General features: G+C 40.8%; 1 protein-coding gene across 2 annotated transcripts in view; it reads right to left on the bottom strand.

The window, feature by feature from the left end:
* The window catches only part of prkd3 (protein kinase D3), a 39,360-nt gene extending 22,818 nt beyond the window's left edge, over positions 1 to 16,542 (bottom strand). The window contains exons 1-2 of one of the 2 annotated variants that reach the window (XM_034858125.1): positions 16,113 to 16,542; positions 14,596 to 15,234 (exon numbers count right to left, since the gene is read on the bottom strand). In XM_034858125.1, the coding sequence (XP_034714016.1) occupies positions 14,596 to 14,883 (288 nt within the window). In that variant the 5' untranslated portion in view covers positions 14,884 to 15,234; positions 16,113 to 16,542. The remainder of the gene's footprint in view (positions 1 to 14,595; positions 15,235 to 16,112) is intronic. The other variant, XM_034858124.1, reaches the window with a different exon arrangement.
* Between the last annotated feature and the right edge of the window lie 628 nt (positions 16,543 to 17,170).

Below are 17,170 nucleotides of genomic sequence, written 5' to 3'. Positions count from 1 at the left end.
GCAGGGAGCAGGACAGATCTGAAATATGGTACTAATTCATTGAGGGCCATGATGAAATGATCTGGTTTGAATAACCAAGTGTGCCATTTGGCATTGAGGAATATTGATGCGTTCTCATGCATAGCTAGTCCTGCAATCAGTTGCATTGTTAAGCTCAAAAATGATAAATTAGGGAAATGACTCATATGTCATAAATCCTGTACAATGTGACATTATAGTTTGAAGAAAAAAAATAGCTGTGGCTTATGTCAAATGTTTTGATGAATTTCTTCGCTTTCACATTAGAATAACACAAAGCCAATGTGTCAAGGCACTCAGTCATAGGACAATAAAAGCTTTTGTCAAAATAGAATAGTTTTCCCATGATTACACGGTTAGACAGCTGTGTTTCGGTGCATGTGTGCCTGAGGTGGGTTACAAAAGGGAAGCAGTGTTGAGTGCAGAATGCACAGGCTCTGACAGATGGCCATGTGATTACAGTAAGGAAAAGTATGCTGCTTGACCTCAGGCTGCCTTACACCTTTATTATTCTGGCAGCAGGCCAGACTGATGTGGAGGACAGTTACAGTGAAGTGTCCTTCTTCAGATCCGTCTGCATAAACTAAAGGGTTTTACGCACTGTACATGTGTAGTAGGGCTGAACGATTCCAAAAATGGTCAAAATCGCAAATTGAAAAAAACGTGATTAGCTCATTGTGAAGACTGCAATTGATTGAACGTGAAATATTTTCTTGAATGTTTGGTGTAACATTTGGTTTAAAAAAAATTATTCTGCTTTTATTATTATATGTACTGTTCCTGCATAAGATGCTTGGTGGTATACTGTTAAATATCGCAGATTATTCCATGCTTATTAAAAGAAATACACTTATTGCTGGCACTTCATATGTTCTCTGCCTTACATAGGAATAAGGAGTTTTATCTGTAACACAGTAAATATTGAAATTTTGCTACACTTTTTTTAAAGAATCGCAAATCGAATCATAATTGCAATATCTGGTAGATAAATTGCAATTTGATTTGTTTTCCTAAATTGTTCAGCCCTAATGTGTAGCTAAACAATGCTATTCATAATCATAACAACAGCTAGCTGTAGGTCATGTCCACACTGATGCAGAACTGCAACTAACGATATGTTTTTTTCCCGATTAGCCTGTAAATCATTTGGTCTAATATGTCATATAACAGTAAAAAACAAATGCTCTCATTGTGTCAGGCCCTGTCCTGCAATCCGGGCATGGATATTTTGCAAGATATGGTAAAAATATTTGGTGTGTTTTTTTCAACTGCTGGTGCAAGTTTTGGCAGATTATGATTTGCATTTGTCACAAGGAAGAATATCTTTATGTCATGGATAAGTCATAAACCTCTCACTAAAGCAAACTGACTTAAGATGGAGTGATAATGGACTCTGGAACACTCGACCATCAGTTTAGAAAAGAGCACAACTAAGTAAACTGTCATAATTCAAAGCATTACATTTACATTAGTAAAACTAACAACAAATTTTATCAAACTTGTCAAATCTCATTTTTCAGACAAAACTCACATTGCTGAACAACAAACAACACTGCTTTACCCAGTGTAGGAGATTTCATGCATATTACTTTTGTTTTGGCATTTCAGTGGGACAGTGCACCTGGAAAAATTAAAACTAAAAATACAAGAGATGATGGATACCATCAGACAGGGTTTTTTCTTTCCACCTTGGAAACTGTGTTGAAAGTGAAGACTCTTACTCAAACACAACTACTTCTGAGGTGGCCCTGTATCCAGGCTGAAGACTGTTGTTGTACTAGTCAGCTCCCAGGTAGGAATGTACAAAAGGGAATGAAGGTACTCATCCTATATTAGGGGTGGGAATCTCTGGGCACCCCCCACTTCAATTCAGACGCCAACGATTCAATTCTAAACAGATCATCGATGCAACAATTTTTTAAATACATTTCCATGCAAGATTTAAAAAATATGTATATAGATCTGAGATTGTTAGATTTTGACACATACAGTATTGGTCACAAAAGTTGTAATGGATTTTATTTGTCTACTGAGGATTTTATTTTGTGCTCATTCCATGATTAAGCCTTTAACATGCTTGTGAAAGTCACATTCTCTCACAGTAATCTTCTTAGAGCATGAAACATGAGGTGGTCAGATGTAATGTGATAAAGTATATGAACAGCCATTGTGTGTTTTGCCAATTATTGTATGCATGTCTTATTATATTATATGTGTATATACACAAATCTATATTTTTTCCTTTGGCTAAACTCTAAGTTTCCATTATCCCATTCTCTTCGATTTTTAACTTATCAGAATTGAGCATTCTAAAGAAAATCATCTAAGAATCTATTTTTGCCCACCCCTGTCCTGTATTGGTATTAACAGTAGAGGATTATCTGACCTCTCTGCAGAGGACAAAAGCTTAAGATTTTCATCAAGGTCTAGTTCATGTGAAACATTTAACCAGAGTCAGGAGGTATACGGCTGTTGTTCATTTTGCTTGAGGTGGCAAGATACACACTGTCACAAGATCAGTATGATACTAGGTGGGGTTTTATACCACCAGATAAATAAGTCCATTGGCCGATAACCCTGCAATTATCTAATAGTACCACGACACAGAGCATACTGCCCCAGAGCTCCTCCACCAGAAGCCACAAGATGTTGAACTTGTCTCACTCTGGAACAGAGAGATTTCTTAAAGAGAATCCCTTAAGAAGACCTTAAAAGGAGAAAACTAAGAAAGGAACATTCAAACTCTGTAAATATCTCCAGGCATTACCTGATGAGTTTTAATGTACAGCAGATTTAATAGACACCATATGCTGAATGCTCCACAGTAAGTCATGAAAGTTCCACTGAGCCATAGCGAGGGCTTCACAAATAGGAAAACAGTTTTGATGTCAAAACAATGGGGAAACCATTGTTTGACTTTGAGGTGTATCTTAATGCCCACAACAGAGGAAAATATACTTCAATAAGTCGTCTAACGATTGCATTGGAAAATCCAATTATGTGCTCACGCAAACCTCGGGGGAAAGCTGTGCAATTACTTTGTTCAAGTCACATCAAACAAAGTGTGGAAAACTGTGTTAATTTATTAAAGTCAACAGTGGAATTGTATTCGTTTTCATTACATATCATTAATGTAATACCAATCAAGGGTTTTTCCACACAGCATGGTATGAGAAACACATGCGCAGCGAATTATAAAAATGACTAAAAGCGGGCATGAACATACAGTATGTCATTTGTCATTTGGAGCGAGGCGTCAAAAAAAGGCGCACTGGAAACACAGGTTTTCCACTGTCTTGTTCCACATTAAGATTTTTAACTAATTTACTATATATAATGGTGCAAATGTCCTCACTGTCCCTTTGTTTATTTATACTAGTTCCAAGCCTGATGAACTGACAGCTGTGAGTAGAAAATGTTACACTGAGTGTTGAAGTGTTACCACAAGCACGCAAGAACAACCAAAGACATTGCCCCTTGACCTGTGCTCTTTAGAGATGAAAAACAATTGCTAATAAGTATCAATTCCACATCTGAAGCAAAAAATAACAATGGCTGTTTAAAGTAAAACATGCAAGAGAAATGTATAAGAATGCAAAACACACCATGAGTACAAGGAAGGAGGCAAAAACTTCAGTATGTGGTCTCAGAAATAAAACTAATAAGCAAATTTCCAAAATGTTGGACTAATCCTTTAACATGTGTTCCAGACCTAGTACATTTTTGTTAGCGCCAAACCGAAACTAATATTTATATTTTAAAAATATGTGATAACAATACATTAGCCAATCTTCTTTTTTAATAAGGAGCTACAGTTGGGAGCATGTTATGTAATACATGGGACACTTTACATATGAAGAATTCCTGTTAATTCTTTCTGGAAGATAAACTTTGTGATAAAGACACTATTTCTAAATGATCTCCAAAAATTATTTGCAATTTATGTACTTCAACTTCTTACATTAAGTCGGCCGATTTCTTGGTCAAGCTTCAATTTGAATGAGCTCATTCTTGAAGAATTTCAGGGCTTCACTCAGTTGTAACGGGTGAAACGTTTACTAAAATCAGAGAGCTTTGTGATGCCATGTGACAGCACCTACCACACCACCCACTGTTCTATTAGCTTAGCAACACATTTTAAATAATTGTGCAGGTTGTTACAATATCTGTTAGATCTACTGACCACAAATAACTCAAGCACCTGCATGTAATGCGTTTTCATTTCTGCTCTGCAGCCAGTGCATGAAAAGAACGACTTCATTTCAATGGTACATTAGATAAATTTGCTTCTCTGTTTGCAGGCACATGCCAAGAAAAACACACTACAGCTGGAGGCAGAAAGAGCAGGGGGGGGTCGCACTACCACCATATGGTTTATATTCAGGCAGGCATCTTTGTGCACTTGCAGGATCAGATCAAACAAACTCATCTCATCAGTCTACATAACATACACACATTCATACCATGTGTTCTTGAAGTCAAGTCAGCATGTTTTCCGCTGAAAAAAGGAAGACTCTACTAAGTGTGACCAACTGAAGTAGCCACATGCAGCGGAAAGGAAACTCATTTGGTGGGAGAGCGGTAAGAAAAGCTGTGACTTTCTCACTGTACAAGCTGACTAACTTATTTCCTTCCGTGTGGCAGATTATGGCTCATGGTTCATTCATAGCTTTTTACTGTATGAGGCTGTGTCATTTGGAACACAGCAGCGACAGATCCAGTGACATCTGATGCTTTCTTAAAGTTTCAGCCAAGCCTGGAATAAAGCTTTACTTTAAATACATCTGCACAGTCAATTTCAATGTGCATTACACCGTGGTGATGCACTTTCACAACTATAACACACACCAAATTGAAAATATTCACCATCGCTCAGCTGTAACTTCTCCCCACTTAATGCAGCTGGATTGTACTAACATGACGCAGCAACTTATTGTTTGACCAATAGCTCAGAGCCCTAGGCAACTTGTCACCTTTACACTTTTCCCTGCATGTTTAGGAGAAGTGTGAACACTGCAGCCTGGCTGAGGCATAGCTGACTGCTAGGAAGAGAAACGCAGGGGTTTGAAAAAGTTCCATATGCAAGTGTTCAAATGCAATTAATTCACTGCTGGTTTCCTTCTTACTGTAAACTGAGAACTGAGTATGTTAGCGTATGTGTGTATATCCATTTCTGGTGCAGACAAGGTAGAATCACAACTCTTAACCACTGAGCTTAGGCCCAGGGCCTTGTCCAGACCACAGCGTAGTATGAGACTCTACACCTGTCATACTAGACCTCTCTAAATCATCAGGAGACACTAACAAAGCTATACCACTTACCCAATTTACATCAACCACAGTGGCTGATGGTTTCCAGCCAAATCCCTATCCTGGTTTTACGAAACGTTGCTTTCCAAAGAAAATCCCGCACTTATATCACCAGGCTTTTGATTATTTGAATCCAGAGAAACAATAGTCTTCTGTGGTAAATTGGCCTCAAGTACAAAAGCACTGAAGTGGAGTGGAGAGATAATGATGATGAGGTCAGTGTTTGGTTGCTAGCCACTGTATCCCCAATGAGAGAATGAGAGCCAGGTGGAGTTTGACCTTATAGCACCATTTCTTTCTACATGCATGACAGAAACGGTCTCAACTCTTTTCACCATATACTCTTTGTATATGTGTGTGTGTGTGTGTGTATGTGTGTATTGCATGCATTTACAGTGTCCAGAGGCGAAGCAGAGAAGAGGAAGCCTGAGTCACAGGATCTAAGGCCTCTCAGGAAGAGAGCAGTGTGATCTAAGACATGCTTGGCCAGGCCCCCGCACACTGCAGAAGAGTTATAGCCCCGCTGCGATCCTCCGCCACCGCCTCCGCCTCACAGATATACTGCAGTACACACTCCATCTCCCCTCTCTGGCCTGGAGTAGCAGGGGACAGCCGCCAGATTCACCTCCACAAAGGGCAAATAAACAGGTGAACCTGGAAGGAATTTATGTGAGATTGATGACGACTGCACTTTCTCTTGTTCTTGCAGAGTAGGAGGTCAAAAGGTGAGCGGTAATAGCAGGATGCAGGAACATGCTGCTGTTGCTCAACAGAAACATTAATAATTGCTGTGGGTTCGATGTTATAGAAAGTGGGCAGGCACTAACTGCTTGAGGTTTTCTCTCTTTTTTTGGACTAATAATGAAGATTGGCTTTTACAGACGTTCTTTTGTCGAATTAGTGTTTTCACAGGAATACAATTGTACCTACGTAAAAGAATTACATTAACATTAAAACTATACCAAAGACTCAGTGGAGCCAAATTCCAACACTCAAGCTGTCATCTTCCTTAAAATATAGACACCAAAAAGGCAATTTCTCTGAGCATTTAGGCACACAGACAAGAATAATGGCAAGTGCAGTGTAGAGAAAAGCCATTTGAACACAGGCACACAGACTGAACAGGCTGTGCTGCTCGACCGACCACAGCAGATTGGAGAGCTTGAGCAGAGAGAATATAGAAACAGGGAGCGGCTCTGAGGGGAACTAACCGAACAGCGAGTAGGGCTGGAGAAATAGACGCAGTGGCAAAAGGAGTCATGCTGAGTGGCTGACGGTTTCCCCTTGGTTTTAAAAATGTTCAAACAAACCAATCAAACAAAAGTGCAATTGTAATACAACTGCTTTTCTTTGCATTTAGCCTGTGGCAAAGACATATTTCCTTCATAACACAGTAGGTTTCTTGTTGTATTCTCTTTCTATCAACGTGTAATTGCAGTTCCCCTGCCACCTTCCTATCAGTTTGAGCAATCACTCACTACGCTGAAAGACAGGAAAGGCAAACAGTGCTGAGAAAACAACACATAATAAGACATTCTTCAACGCGCTCCTACTGCAGGGATCAATAATGCCACGCTGATGTGACTGTGTAGCTACAACAGACACCATGTGGTCTTCATTGCAGGACACTGGAAACATTTTGGGCATGTTTAAACATCTGCTAAGTTCATGAGTATAACATCTGTTGGTACAAGCCTTTTAAGTTCTTCAGTTCTGAACAGTGACATTAGCGATTAACCAGGGCAAATAAGCGAGGGTTAATATCTTGAAAAGGGCAGGGTGCATGACAATCGGCCCCTCCTCTTCAGCATTTGTCATGGTTGGATTCCTCTAAGTGTGCTGAGGTTGTCAGCGAGTGCAGTGAAGGAGGAACTCCAGTCTAAGGAGAGGAGAAACTCGAGCCGTTAATGAGTAAATTAATAAGGGAAATGAGATATCCTCTTTCAGCGAACTGTGTTATGCTACGGTTACAAATTTATGAATGGAGTCTCTCAGGAGGTGGTCCTAAATCACCACATGTGGTTGGCTTCAAGGACAAAGTCACCAGGATTCCAGTATATTAAATGGTTTAACGTTACTGCTGCCTACCACTTCAATATAATCACAATCAAAGCCCATTCAGCCAGCATTAACAGAGATTGGAGTGATTCAAGATTATCTCCCACCACTGGCAAAAGTCAAGTATGGTAAAGGGCATTTGGGTAGAAAATCCAAAGCAAAGCCACGCTTGGTGGCAGGAGCAGCCTTCTATTGATTGTTCTGGCGCAGACTGCAACGGCAACACATCAGCCGTGAGGTGGCCGCAACCCCCGCTGTGCCCCATGCAACGCCTGCCAATAGGGCTGTCCCCCTGTCCCTGGAGAGGACCCCTCTTCTCCACTCTGTCATTCTCTCTAACTCTTGTGGCCGGGCCCTGTGTTCTGCCTTGCCACTTCACATTTAGAGTAGAGCAAGGCGGCAGAAATGTGCACTACAGATGGTAGAAATTACTTAGTTCACTTAACTTCAGAGAATTTTTTTTCCCCCTTTTCTTCTCTCTCTCCCCCTTTTCCACAAATTACTCCAAGACTTGGGAAATTGATAGATTCCTTGTGCAAGTAGGCTTTTGAGTTGTACAGGAACTTTTATTTTTTGTCAGCAATCCCAATTGTGATATCAATTTAGTCAACTCTGTGGCTTTGGAATACATCACAAAGCCTGGTAATGAACACTGAAAACCATCAAAGTTGGAAAAAGGCTAAGGAAATAACCAAGAACCAATACTAACAGTGAATATTTTGACTTAATGGTGACCTATATTTTTTTTTAGAAGGAGCTGAATGTGCTTTCCAGGAAACGTCTGGCCTCATGTATATCACACAGAAAGCCCTGTGCTGTTGGGACGTCCTCTGGGGAGAAATATGGCTGCCAGCTCCATAGGAGCTTACAAATGTGAGCTTACAGTAGACTGTCAAAGGGAGGGAGGGAGATGATGGTGATTTATTTCCCGCGTGTTTCAGTTAGATTTGGTCGACGTAACTGCAGTCTCTCCATTTTCCATTTGCACCCTTCTTCCTTGCGATTTTCTCTTCTCATTTGCTTATCTTATGATTATAGATACCCACACAAGGTTGATGTTTATGACGGACAACAACATCACAAACACATTTTAGGTGAAAGGACTGATGAGATTACAGTTATTTTTGATTCTTTATTCAAAAGCTTAATCACCAAAGCTAAATCTTCTAAACACAGTTAACGGCACCTAGATGCAGATACAACACCTTCATGAATGTACAAATGCAGTCCAATAAAGCTGTCTCTACTGTTGCAACTCAATTAAATTAATCTTGAAGAAGGAATGTTGAGCCAATCTTTTTTTCTATGCCAAGTGTTACGTTGTTTCAAGCGAGTGATATTGCTCAAAGGTCTAGAACTATGCAAACCCTTATGTTTTTATAAAACTCTGCTATTTTACTCTACTTTGTCCAACGTAGCCTGTTTCTGACTCAAAAAGGCCTTTGTCTCGCTAATTACAGAGGCAGCTGTACAGCCCTCAACCAGAGAATGCGAGTTACAGCACTGACAAAACCAGCAGGAAAACATGTGGCTGAGGCCGCTGCCTTTCACTGCATTTCCAGCTCAAAATTGCAGAAACATCCTAAGGACAAGCGCTAAAAGTAAAACGTATTCATAACAGTAACATTTGAGGCGAAGGTTTAATGTTTCTTTTTCCATTACCTATGCCAAAATAACTTCAAATTTCCTGTATCCTGCTTAGCTTTATCATCCCTTTTTGATAGCAAGAAAAACCTTTAACTTATGCCAAGCTACGCTGTAAATTTATATAAAACATGTTTTCTACCAACATGTACCAAAAGGCATCTACACTGTGTATTGGAAGGATATTAAAAACAGACCCATAAAGACTGAAAACGAAACTCTGCTGATTGCGCAATTGCCATTACAGCATCCATTAAAACTTGTCAGATGTTCAGTACATCCAGAGCAAGTGTTTAGCTTCAACTATTTCAGTTTCCTAGCAGTCTAATCCCAGCCATTCCAAGCAACATCACATCATCCTCCAAAAATGCCTGGGTGAAGAGGAATGTTCTGTAGCTGGCTGGCTGTCCAGGCACACCAGCTGGCTAACTGAGAGTCATTCTCAGGGAGTCATGAACTTTTGTCCCGCCACTGCTCCCTTGTTGGCTGCACGAGAGAACTTGGGCGACACCAAACAGGAAGCGCTCAACAAGTGGAAGCTATGGATGTTTATCTCGCGCCATTCATCAAGCCCCAAAACCAGACAGAGAAGTCCGGACCTGACCAATGAAACAAGCCTGTCCCCTCTTGGAGTTGCATGTAGCCACAGGGGGTTGTCAATGCGCTGTCGTGGGTTAGATGGATACCCGACTGGGAGGGTCTCCACCACCCATTGGCTGGCTCCCTTGATCCTTTCTCACAGTCCTTAAGGAGCCTGGCCTCGAGTTGATACCATTGTGCCAAGTGGTGACACTAGACAGATCATGTTTTAAAGTATTCGGTAGATTGCAGGAGCAGTGACCGCAATAGCTGCTCCAAATGACTCACACTGAAGCTACCAAGATCAGGTTGCCCTGGACTAAGGTTGACCTTAATCACTAAAGTTTGTGAATTAGGTCCAAACCACTACTATCAAAACCAACTTCAGATCAGCACAGAGAGAACGCAAATCTACTCTATGGACGCTGGCCAAGTCATGTGGTTGAGTCCTTAGCAGGAAGGCGCATGCACCGTACAAAATCTATATAATACATAGCTATTATAACAGGCTGCATGACTCCCTGTCAAACATTGACACTGGTTCAAAACTAAAGTGTTCAGGAAAGATATGAAATGTCAACATTGAAGCCATTACACATTTGATACAGTAAAAGACAGCGTATGCAAACATCTGAACATTTTACAGCTGTCTGACTGCATCTGCTATGGTATACAGGCTTGTCTTTATAGTTTGTAAAGTCATTAATACAAAGGCCTATTGAAAATTGGACATGAGCTAGTTTGTCATGATGCTGCCGTCTATACATCAAAATACCTTACACATCTTCACATTCTACTTTGGCAAGCCAGTGAAGGACCAGGCTCCAAGGAGGAATACTAAAAAGAACACTGTGCAACAAATGTGCCAACAACAACAACAACCATGCAACCCCGTAAAGCACTCACTTCAACTGTCTGTCCTTAAGCTATGGTCACAAGCTTTGATAACATTATGAAAGAATGAGATGGCAGTTACAAGCAGCCTAAATGAGGTTTCTTTGTAGAATTGCTGGGCCTACAGTCTGCAATAAAAAGTATGAATGTTAAGCTGGATACCTACTAATGTGTTAAGGGCCTACAACATTACCACGTAAATGACATTCACCTCATTTCACTTCAACCTCACTACACGTCATGGGGCTGCAGCTTTGGACCGCAGTAACTGTGATTGGTCAGCATGAGCTCTTTGTGTTTTCTTCTAAATTTCTGATGCCAGTGGAGATTGTCAAGCGTGAAGACATTCAGGAAGTTGAAGAAAAACTGTAGTATAAACACAGTGATTGCATGGCATATTTATTACGTTACAAGTTACATTGACGTTACTTCAGTAACTAAGTACTGTATGTGTGTAGCCCAGCAGCTCTCTGCTTCACAGAGTAGGTACTGTGTATTGGGGCCCAGGACACACTGGAGGAACTACATCTACCAGCATGCCTGAATGCAAACTGGGATGCCATGAAAGGTGCATCTAGGTTGCTGTTCTTGCCTTGCTGGCACAGAGACCCACATAATCAGCAAAAGGATGGACAACCTACTCAGCCACAAGGTTGAAATCTAGCAAGATACCAACATGATCATGGTTTACATACAACTAAATTCCACTGTAAAAGTTCATAACAGCCAACACAGCAGAAAAACCCGACACTGAATAGACAGATTTCAGTCGGGATAAGAATCCCTGTTTGCTGCATGGCTGAGTGATGAGTCACTGTGTGAAGCAGGCCAGCTCTCAGCGGAAGAAACAGCAGCACAAAGGGGGGAATACACCTCCATCCAGACTTATCTCTTTTTACAGTCACTGCTCTATCTCAATGCAGATATTACCACATGAAGTCTAAGGTGTTTTCCTGTGTTGCCTCTGCACACAGACACCTGAGCTTCTACTGATTGGAAACATCCTGGGAACACTGTCAACAACTAAGCCCGGGTCAGAGAGCCTCAGCTGGAAAACTTGGCCAGGATGAGCGGACTTTGTTAAAAGGCTCACCATTGTCATGCATATTTTAGAACAAGAAGTGAGGCCGGGATGGACTGGAGAGCGCAGAAGGCCAACAGTCATATTTTCCATTGATATCAAAGCCATGTGGCTGGATTTCATGAAATAGTTGAGGCAGTACACTGCATTTGGCAGTGTTTAATAGAAGATATGTGGATGAACTGGCTGGAAATGTTATGTGGGGATGACAGCCTATTATAATGAAAAGGATGTACAGTATGTTCAGTTGTTAATTGTATATACCAGAACATTTTGAAATAGGCCTGCAAGATATTGGAAAAATCTGACATTGATATGAAAACAAGAAAAAGTCATTTTAAAAAGATGACATAAATAGCTCTAATTGGAAATAATAAATCATTCTCGACTACTACGGTGATTTTGTAGGGGAGTGCATCTACATAGAAGAAGAAAAATGAAAAAGGATCTTTTCTGATGTGAAACATTCTTTGTTGTACTTTAATGCTTTTCAAACACCAAAGTAAGTAAGCGCTGTGACTAACGTTACTCTTCTGAAGTGTTTTGGAGAGGGAAATTAGGTAGAAATACGCTGGTTGACTAGCATGACACCATTTTATTCATATAATAATCAATCCAGGCTAAAGTGTATGACAGTGACTGCATGTTGCTTCCTCTAAATTTAAGGATGTGTTCAACTAGCGGGGCCAGCTCGTTTGTTTGATAAATTGATCAGACCTCCACGTCACGCTCAGCAACAAACTCTGTGTATCCAAGAACAATTAAATCAGTGTAAATGACGTTAGATCAGACACAGACTTCTGTAGTAGATTAGTGTTACGGTTCCAGCGTCGCGGCACCAAACCGTATCGTTAGTTGGGACGGACGGACCCCTTGTTTCTTTAGGCTAACTATATTAGCTTTAGCCTGGCTGGTAGCAGCTTTCTGTGGGGGAAAATGGCCGGGAGACATTGGGATTATGTTGCATTGATTAGGTGATTTAGTTTGTATTTGCAGCGAACATAAAACACTGACGACAGTAGCTTCACTGACTACCCGTCACAAACTATACGCACCACTGCGACAGCTGCCGCCTACAGTACTTTTCTACACACGGAGAGCCTCACTTCCCATAACAGTAACCCCGTCGGACTAACGTCACATACACACGCTGCCAACACGGGTACCTGTCTTAAAGGGGAAGGGTCGGCCGGTAATAATTGTGTAAAATGAAAACGGTGATAGTTTACTTTTCTATCAAGCACGTCGCAATGTTGATACTAAAACACAATATCATTCAGCCCTATTTTCAAAGTTCCTATGGCCATAAATTAGATAGTTTCCTGTCATATTTGATTAGAGTGCATGGCATCTTTAAATGCCATGCACCAATAGGTGATCCTGCTCTCAATTTGGCACATTATCAGCACCCACTTACACATAATGCACTGCACTGATTTTCTTTTATGGGCTGTGTTCAAAGCATCATATTTCCCACCCTTTTCCTGTTACAGATTCTTGCAACTATGCCAATATGTTACAGGATCCATAAAAATATGCGCACATTGCGCAGTGATGAGCTTTTCTGCTCTGCCGACCAGAACTGTTCATAACTAGCTAGTGAGAATCAGCAGACCTCGTAAAGAACAACAACATTACCCTGCTCCTCTGGAATGTCAACTTGGACAACGTGGACCCAAAGGACTCAATACAGGCTCAATAGAGAAAGCTCCTTCACTATCTTCCACTTGTGGTTCAACACAAGTCTTGCTAGTTCTTTGTTTCCTTATTTCCATTATCATCATCTCAAACACAAATATAGCTCTGACCGACCTAAATGTTCAGATCCTGGTGGCTGATGAAAGTGCTTTTTCTTAATCACCCTCTTTTTATCCAGTCGATGATAATTACAGACACAAAGGGAGTAATCATCATTATTCACAAGAGGTTAGAAAAAATTGTGTGGATGCACACAGGAGCCATTTCATTACTCCAACAGGCTTTGCACACCATTAATCCCACACATCTATGAAGTATGCATGCATGGGCTCAAAATAATACAATAACTGAATCAGAGGTTTAGAGCACCGATTGTACATATGTTTAGAAATAATATAATTTTAGTAGATACATAATAGATGTTATCAACTTTCAATTTTAATTTCCAATAACTTACTTTAACTCTAAAAATGAACTGCTAGTTTTACGCTCCACTTTTTGTGAAATACTTTTTTGGGTGTTTGCACTAGTGCAAAACATATTTTTCTGACAGACAAAACCACTTCATATAAAAGGCACAACATCTGTGGTGAGGTAGATTATGCTTATTATTACATGGGGCCACTTCAAATTAGAAAGAAAAATGTCATGTTTTATCCTCATTCTTTACTTTGCACGTTATAAACAGACTCACAAAACCGTGATCAGGACTAGCCTAACCACTTCCAGCACAAATGAACAAGAAGAGGCAAATTAAAGCTGGCGCCGTTGATTTGCACTTCAGCTATTCTCACATAAGCAATATATGACATGGCAAATGATGAAGCATATACTTGTATTGAAAGCCACTTCTTATGCTGAGAATACACTCATTACAACACATTACCAGTGTCATAGAAAATAAATTAGGTCCAACACTCCAGTAACATCATACCACAACGTAAATAACTGGCACTACTAAACTATGTGCTGTAACTGGAGGAGCAGCCATGCTGTCCGTGTGCATGCTTCTGCGGTGTTGACTCATTTTGGGGCACGAGGCCCAGATGTCTGATTTGGAGAAGAAAAAAAACTAAACAAATATGGTAGAAGATGGCAAAACACATGTTGGTGCATCATGTTGGTCGTCCGCTGCCTTGGGTATTCATGCTAAAGTTTGAAAACACACTAATTGTAGTCGGTTTGCATGTGTATGTGGAAAACCTTTCACTTCAGATGACATTTGGAGAAACAATGTTTGATGACAGATGTCCTTTCTAACAGAAAACAGAGTGTGATTCATATGAAAGGGGGTGCTTTGATAAGTCGCTCACCTTCTGGTCCACTATGGAGCACACCAGGTCCTTAACAGAAGACAGCGACAGGTCACTGGCCTCCAGGTTCACCGTCTCTCTGGTCAGTCCAATCTGCAGCAGGAAGGACACCCCATGGAAAGAGCTGCGGGAGTTAGTAGGGCTGGGGACGCTGTGACTGCCGTTGGACAGCCGTGCGTACAGCAGTCCGGGTGGGCTTGGCGACGGGGCGGACGGCGAGGATGGGTGGTGCGGATGGAGAGAGTGGAGGAAGGCTCGAGGTAAGGATGGGGGAGAGGAGGCAGACATTGGGTTTCTTCCAAAGGCAACGTGGAATGCTGAATAGTGGAGGCTTTAGTGAGGGCTGACAGAAAAAAACACAGTTGACTCTTGGTCGGTGAAATCGTTGGTCTTCATCACTGGTAGCAAGTCAGCAATATATGATTTCATAAAGTAACATTGTTTTTCATGAATTAAAAGGGGTAATAGGTGATCCGCTCACCTGAGTTCACAGAACACACACTCATTCACTTGATGGGTAGGCGATGAAGAAAAAGTCTGTGAACAATACGCAGACTTCTCACTGCAAAGTGCATCATATCCTGAAGTGGCGCTCCTTCTCCTCACTGAGGTCAGTAATCCATTCTGACCACAGGAAGCCTGTCACCGCAAACATACACACACAGACAAACACACATAGTGCTATTTTTAATAATGAAAAAAGTATTCACCTATCTGAATAAAGTAGAGTCAGTAAAGGACTGGTGCTCATTAGAGACTCTCATTCTGCCTAGCTGTATGAATGAAGTGCTACTTTTCATTGTATTGTAACACTTTTTAGTTGAATTAATTTAGAAATATTTCAGCCAATTTGCCTTCTCAACTCACAAAGGATTTCACCAACATCTAATATCAAAATGTTTTCAAAATTAAGACCACACAATCGTTATCAATATTTTTCCCCTTGCTATTATTGTTTCTGAAAACTTCAACTTGTACTTCTCCAAGACTGTTAGATAGAGTTTGTGTTGTGTTTTGTTGCTGCCTTGCATTGACTTGGTTGTAACTGCTTCCCAGGGTTAGCTTTAAGCTACCTCATATGCCTTTTTGTAAATGGACCGTGCTAAAGGAGACACAGCTTCCCTTTATGTATAAAATCATAAGTTTGAACTTTACTATCGAGTTTTTTGGCATTTGGTCAACTAACAAAACTATGCTAACACTGCACGTGCGCATACCAATTGAAGAACAGCCTAAAAGACACGTAAAGGTTGATAACGCGTATCTTTTCTATGTACAGTGTTCAAACTCCACAAACATCTGGAACCAAGGCTTCTTAACATCTGCACCCCTCCCACTTTCGATTGGCTTGCAGGCAGAAGACAACTCGATTCGATAATGCCAGCAAAACAAGTTATACAAGACCTGAATGTACACATCCAGAGGACTTGTTGTAGTTGAAACTAGATATAACTCCTCACGTAAAAGCCCGTTTACAACTAAACGTCGCTTTAAATATTTCAGAAATGATACTTTACCTTCACAGTCAGCGAAGGGCGCTTGTCTTTCCATTGTGAGTTTACTACAGAAACTTTGTAACTCCATCAACTGAGGAAAGCGGAGTCTGAAGTTTCAAATTCTGCACTTGATGGAAGTCACACGCGAGAGCGCCGCGTCGTAGTTTACATAACAAATTCCGACATTAGTCTTACATGTAGGCGAGCTGAGACTAACCGAGCCGTCCATTTATTTTCTCTTATCTTTTATTCCAGATTGTAAATTCATGCGCATCTTTATTCCCTCCAGCGGTGTCTACTCCCCCTGCTTGACGAGAAAAGGAGCAGCGACCGTCGCTGGGGCTTGGAGTCTTTTTATTTTCTCCGCATAACTGACTTTCCATGTGTGGGGAGGAAAACTTGAACTACAGCGATGTAAAGCAATGGCGCCTCCGATGGAGCTCAAGTCAATGCGCATGTGCTTTTCTTTTCCGTTATTTCAACTTGGCCATGCCAAGAAACAGAAGTCTATTCTACTCGACCCGCACCGGTTTGTATCTGGTTTCCAAAGTGGGGTCCGCGGAGTCCCCAAGGGCCCTTGAACGGGTTCCTTTTAATGTCCCCAGCCAATGATTTCACTCTACTTCAATAAATAAACGGAAAAGTTGAAGTCTTTACTATTTTGGCTCTCAATCTACAAACAGCTTAACAGAGGTTTAAAGGGAAAACAGGGCTGTGTGGGCCATTGTGTCTGCTTCAGGACCCTGACATGGAAAGTGTACGTTAATTTTCTTTGGAAAAGGGTTCTGTTCAATTAACTATTACTAATTCTATGAATTGACAGAAAAAAAACAGGAAGAGAGACTTGATTTTGCAAGGATGCTTACGTATTATCAAACTGCCAGCTGTGTTTTTAGATGAACTGATCCATACACAACAGATTACACAACACATTTTAGGAACTGGTCTATTGGTACACTTAGTATGTGAGACTTCGCTATTAAGTAATGACATTAAAGTCAATTTACCTGCAAGACGTTCCGTACACATGTATATATATATATATATATATATATATATATATATATATATACACATAT

This window comes from Etheostoma cragini, chromosome 20, assembly GCF_013103735.1.
Source record: "Etheostoma cragini isolate CJK2018 chromosome 20, CSU_Ecrag_1.0, whole genome shotgun sequence".
NCBI classification, from domain to species: domain Eukaryota; kingdom Metazoa; phylum Chordata; class Actinopteri; order Perciformes; family Percidae; genus Etheostoma; species Etheostoma cragini.
Note: the sequence above shows the minus strand (reverse complement) of the source record. Positions and strands in the feature narration are given on the sequence as shown.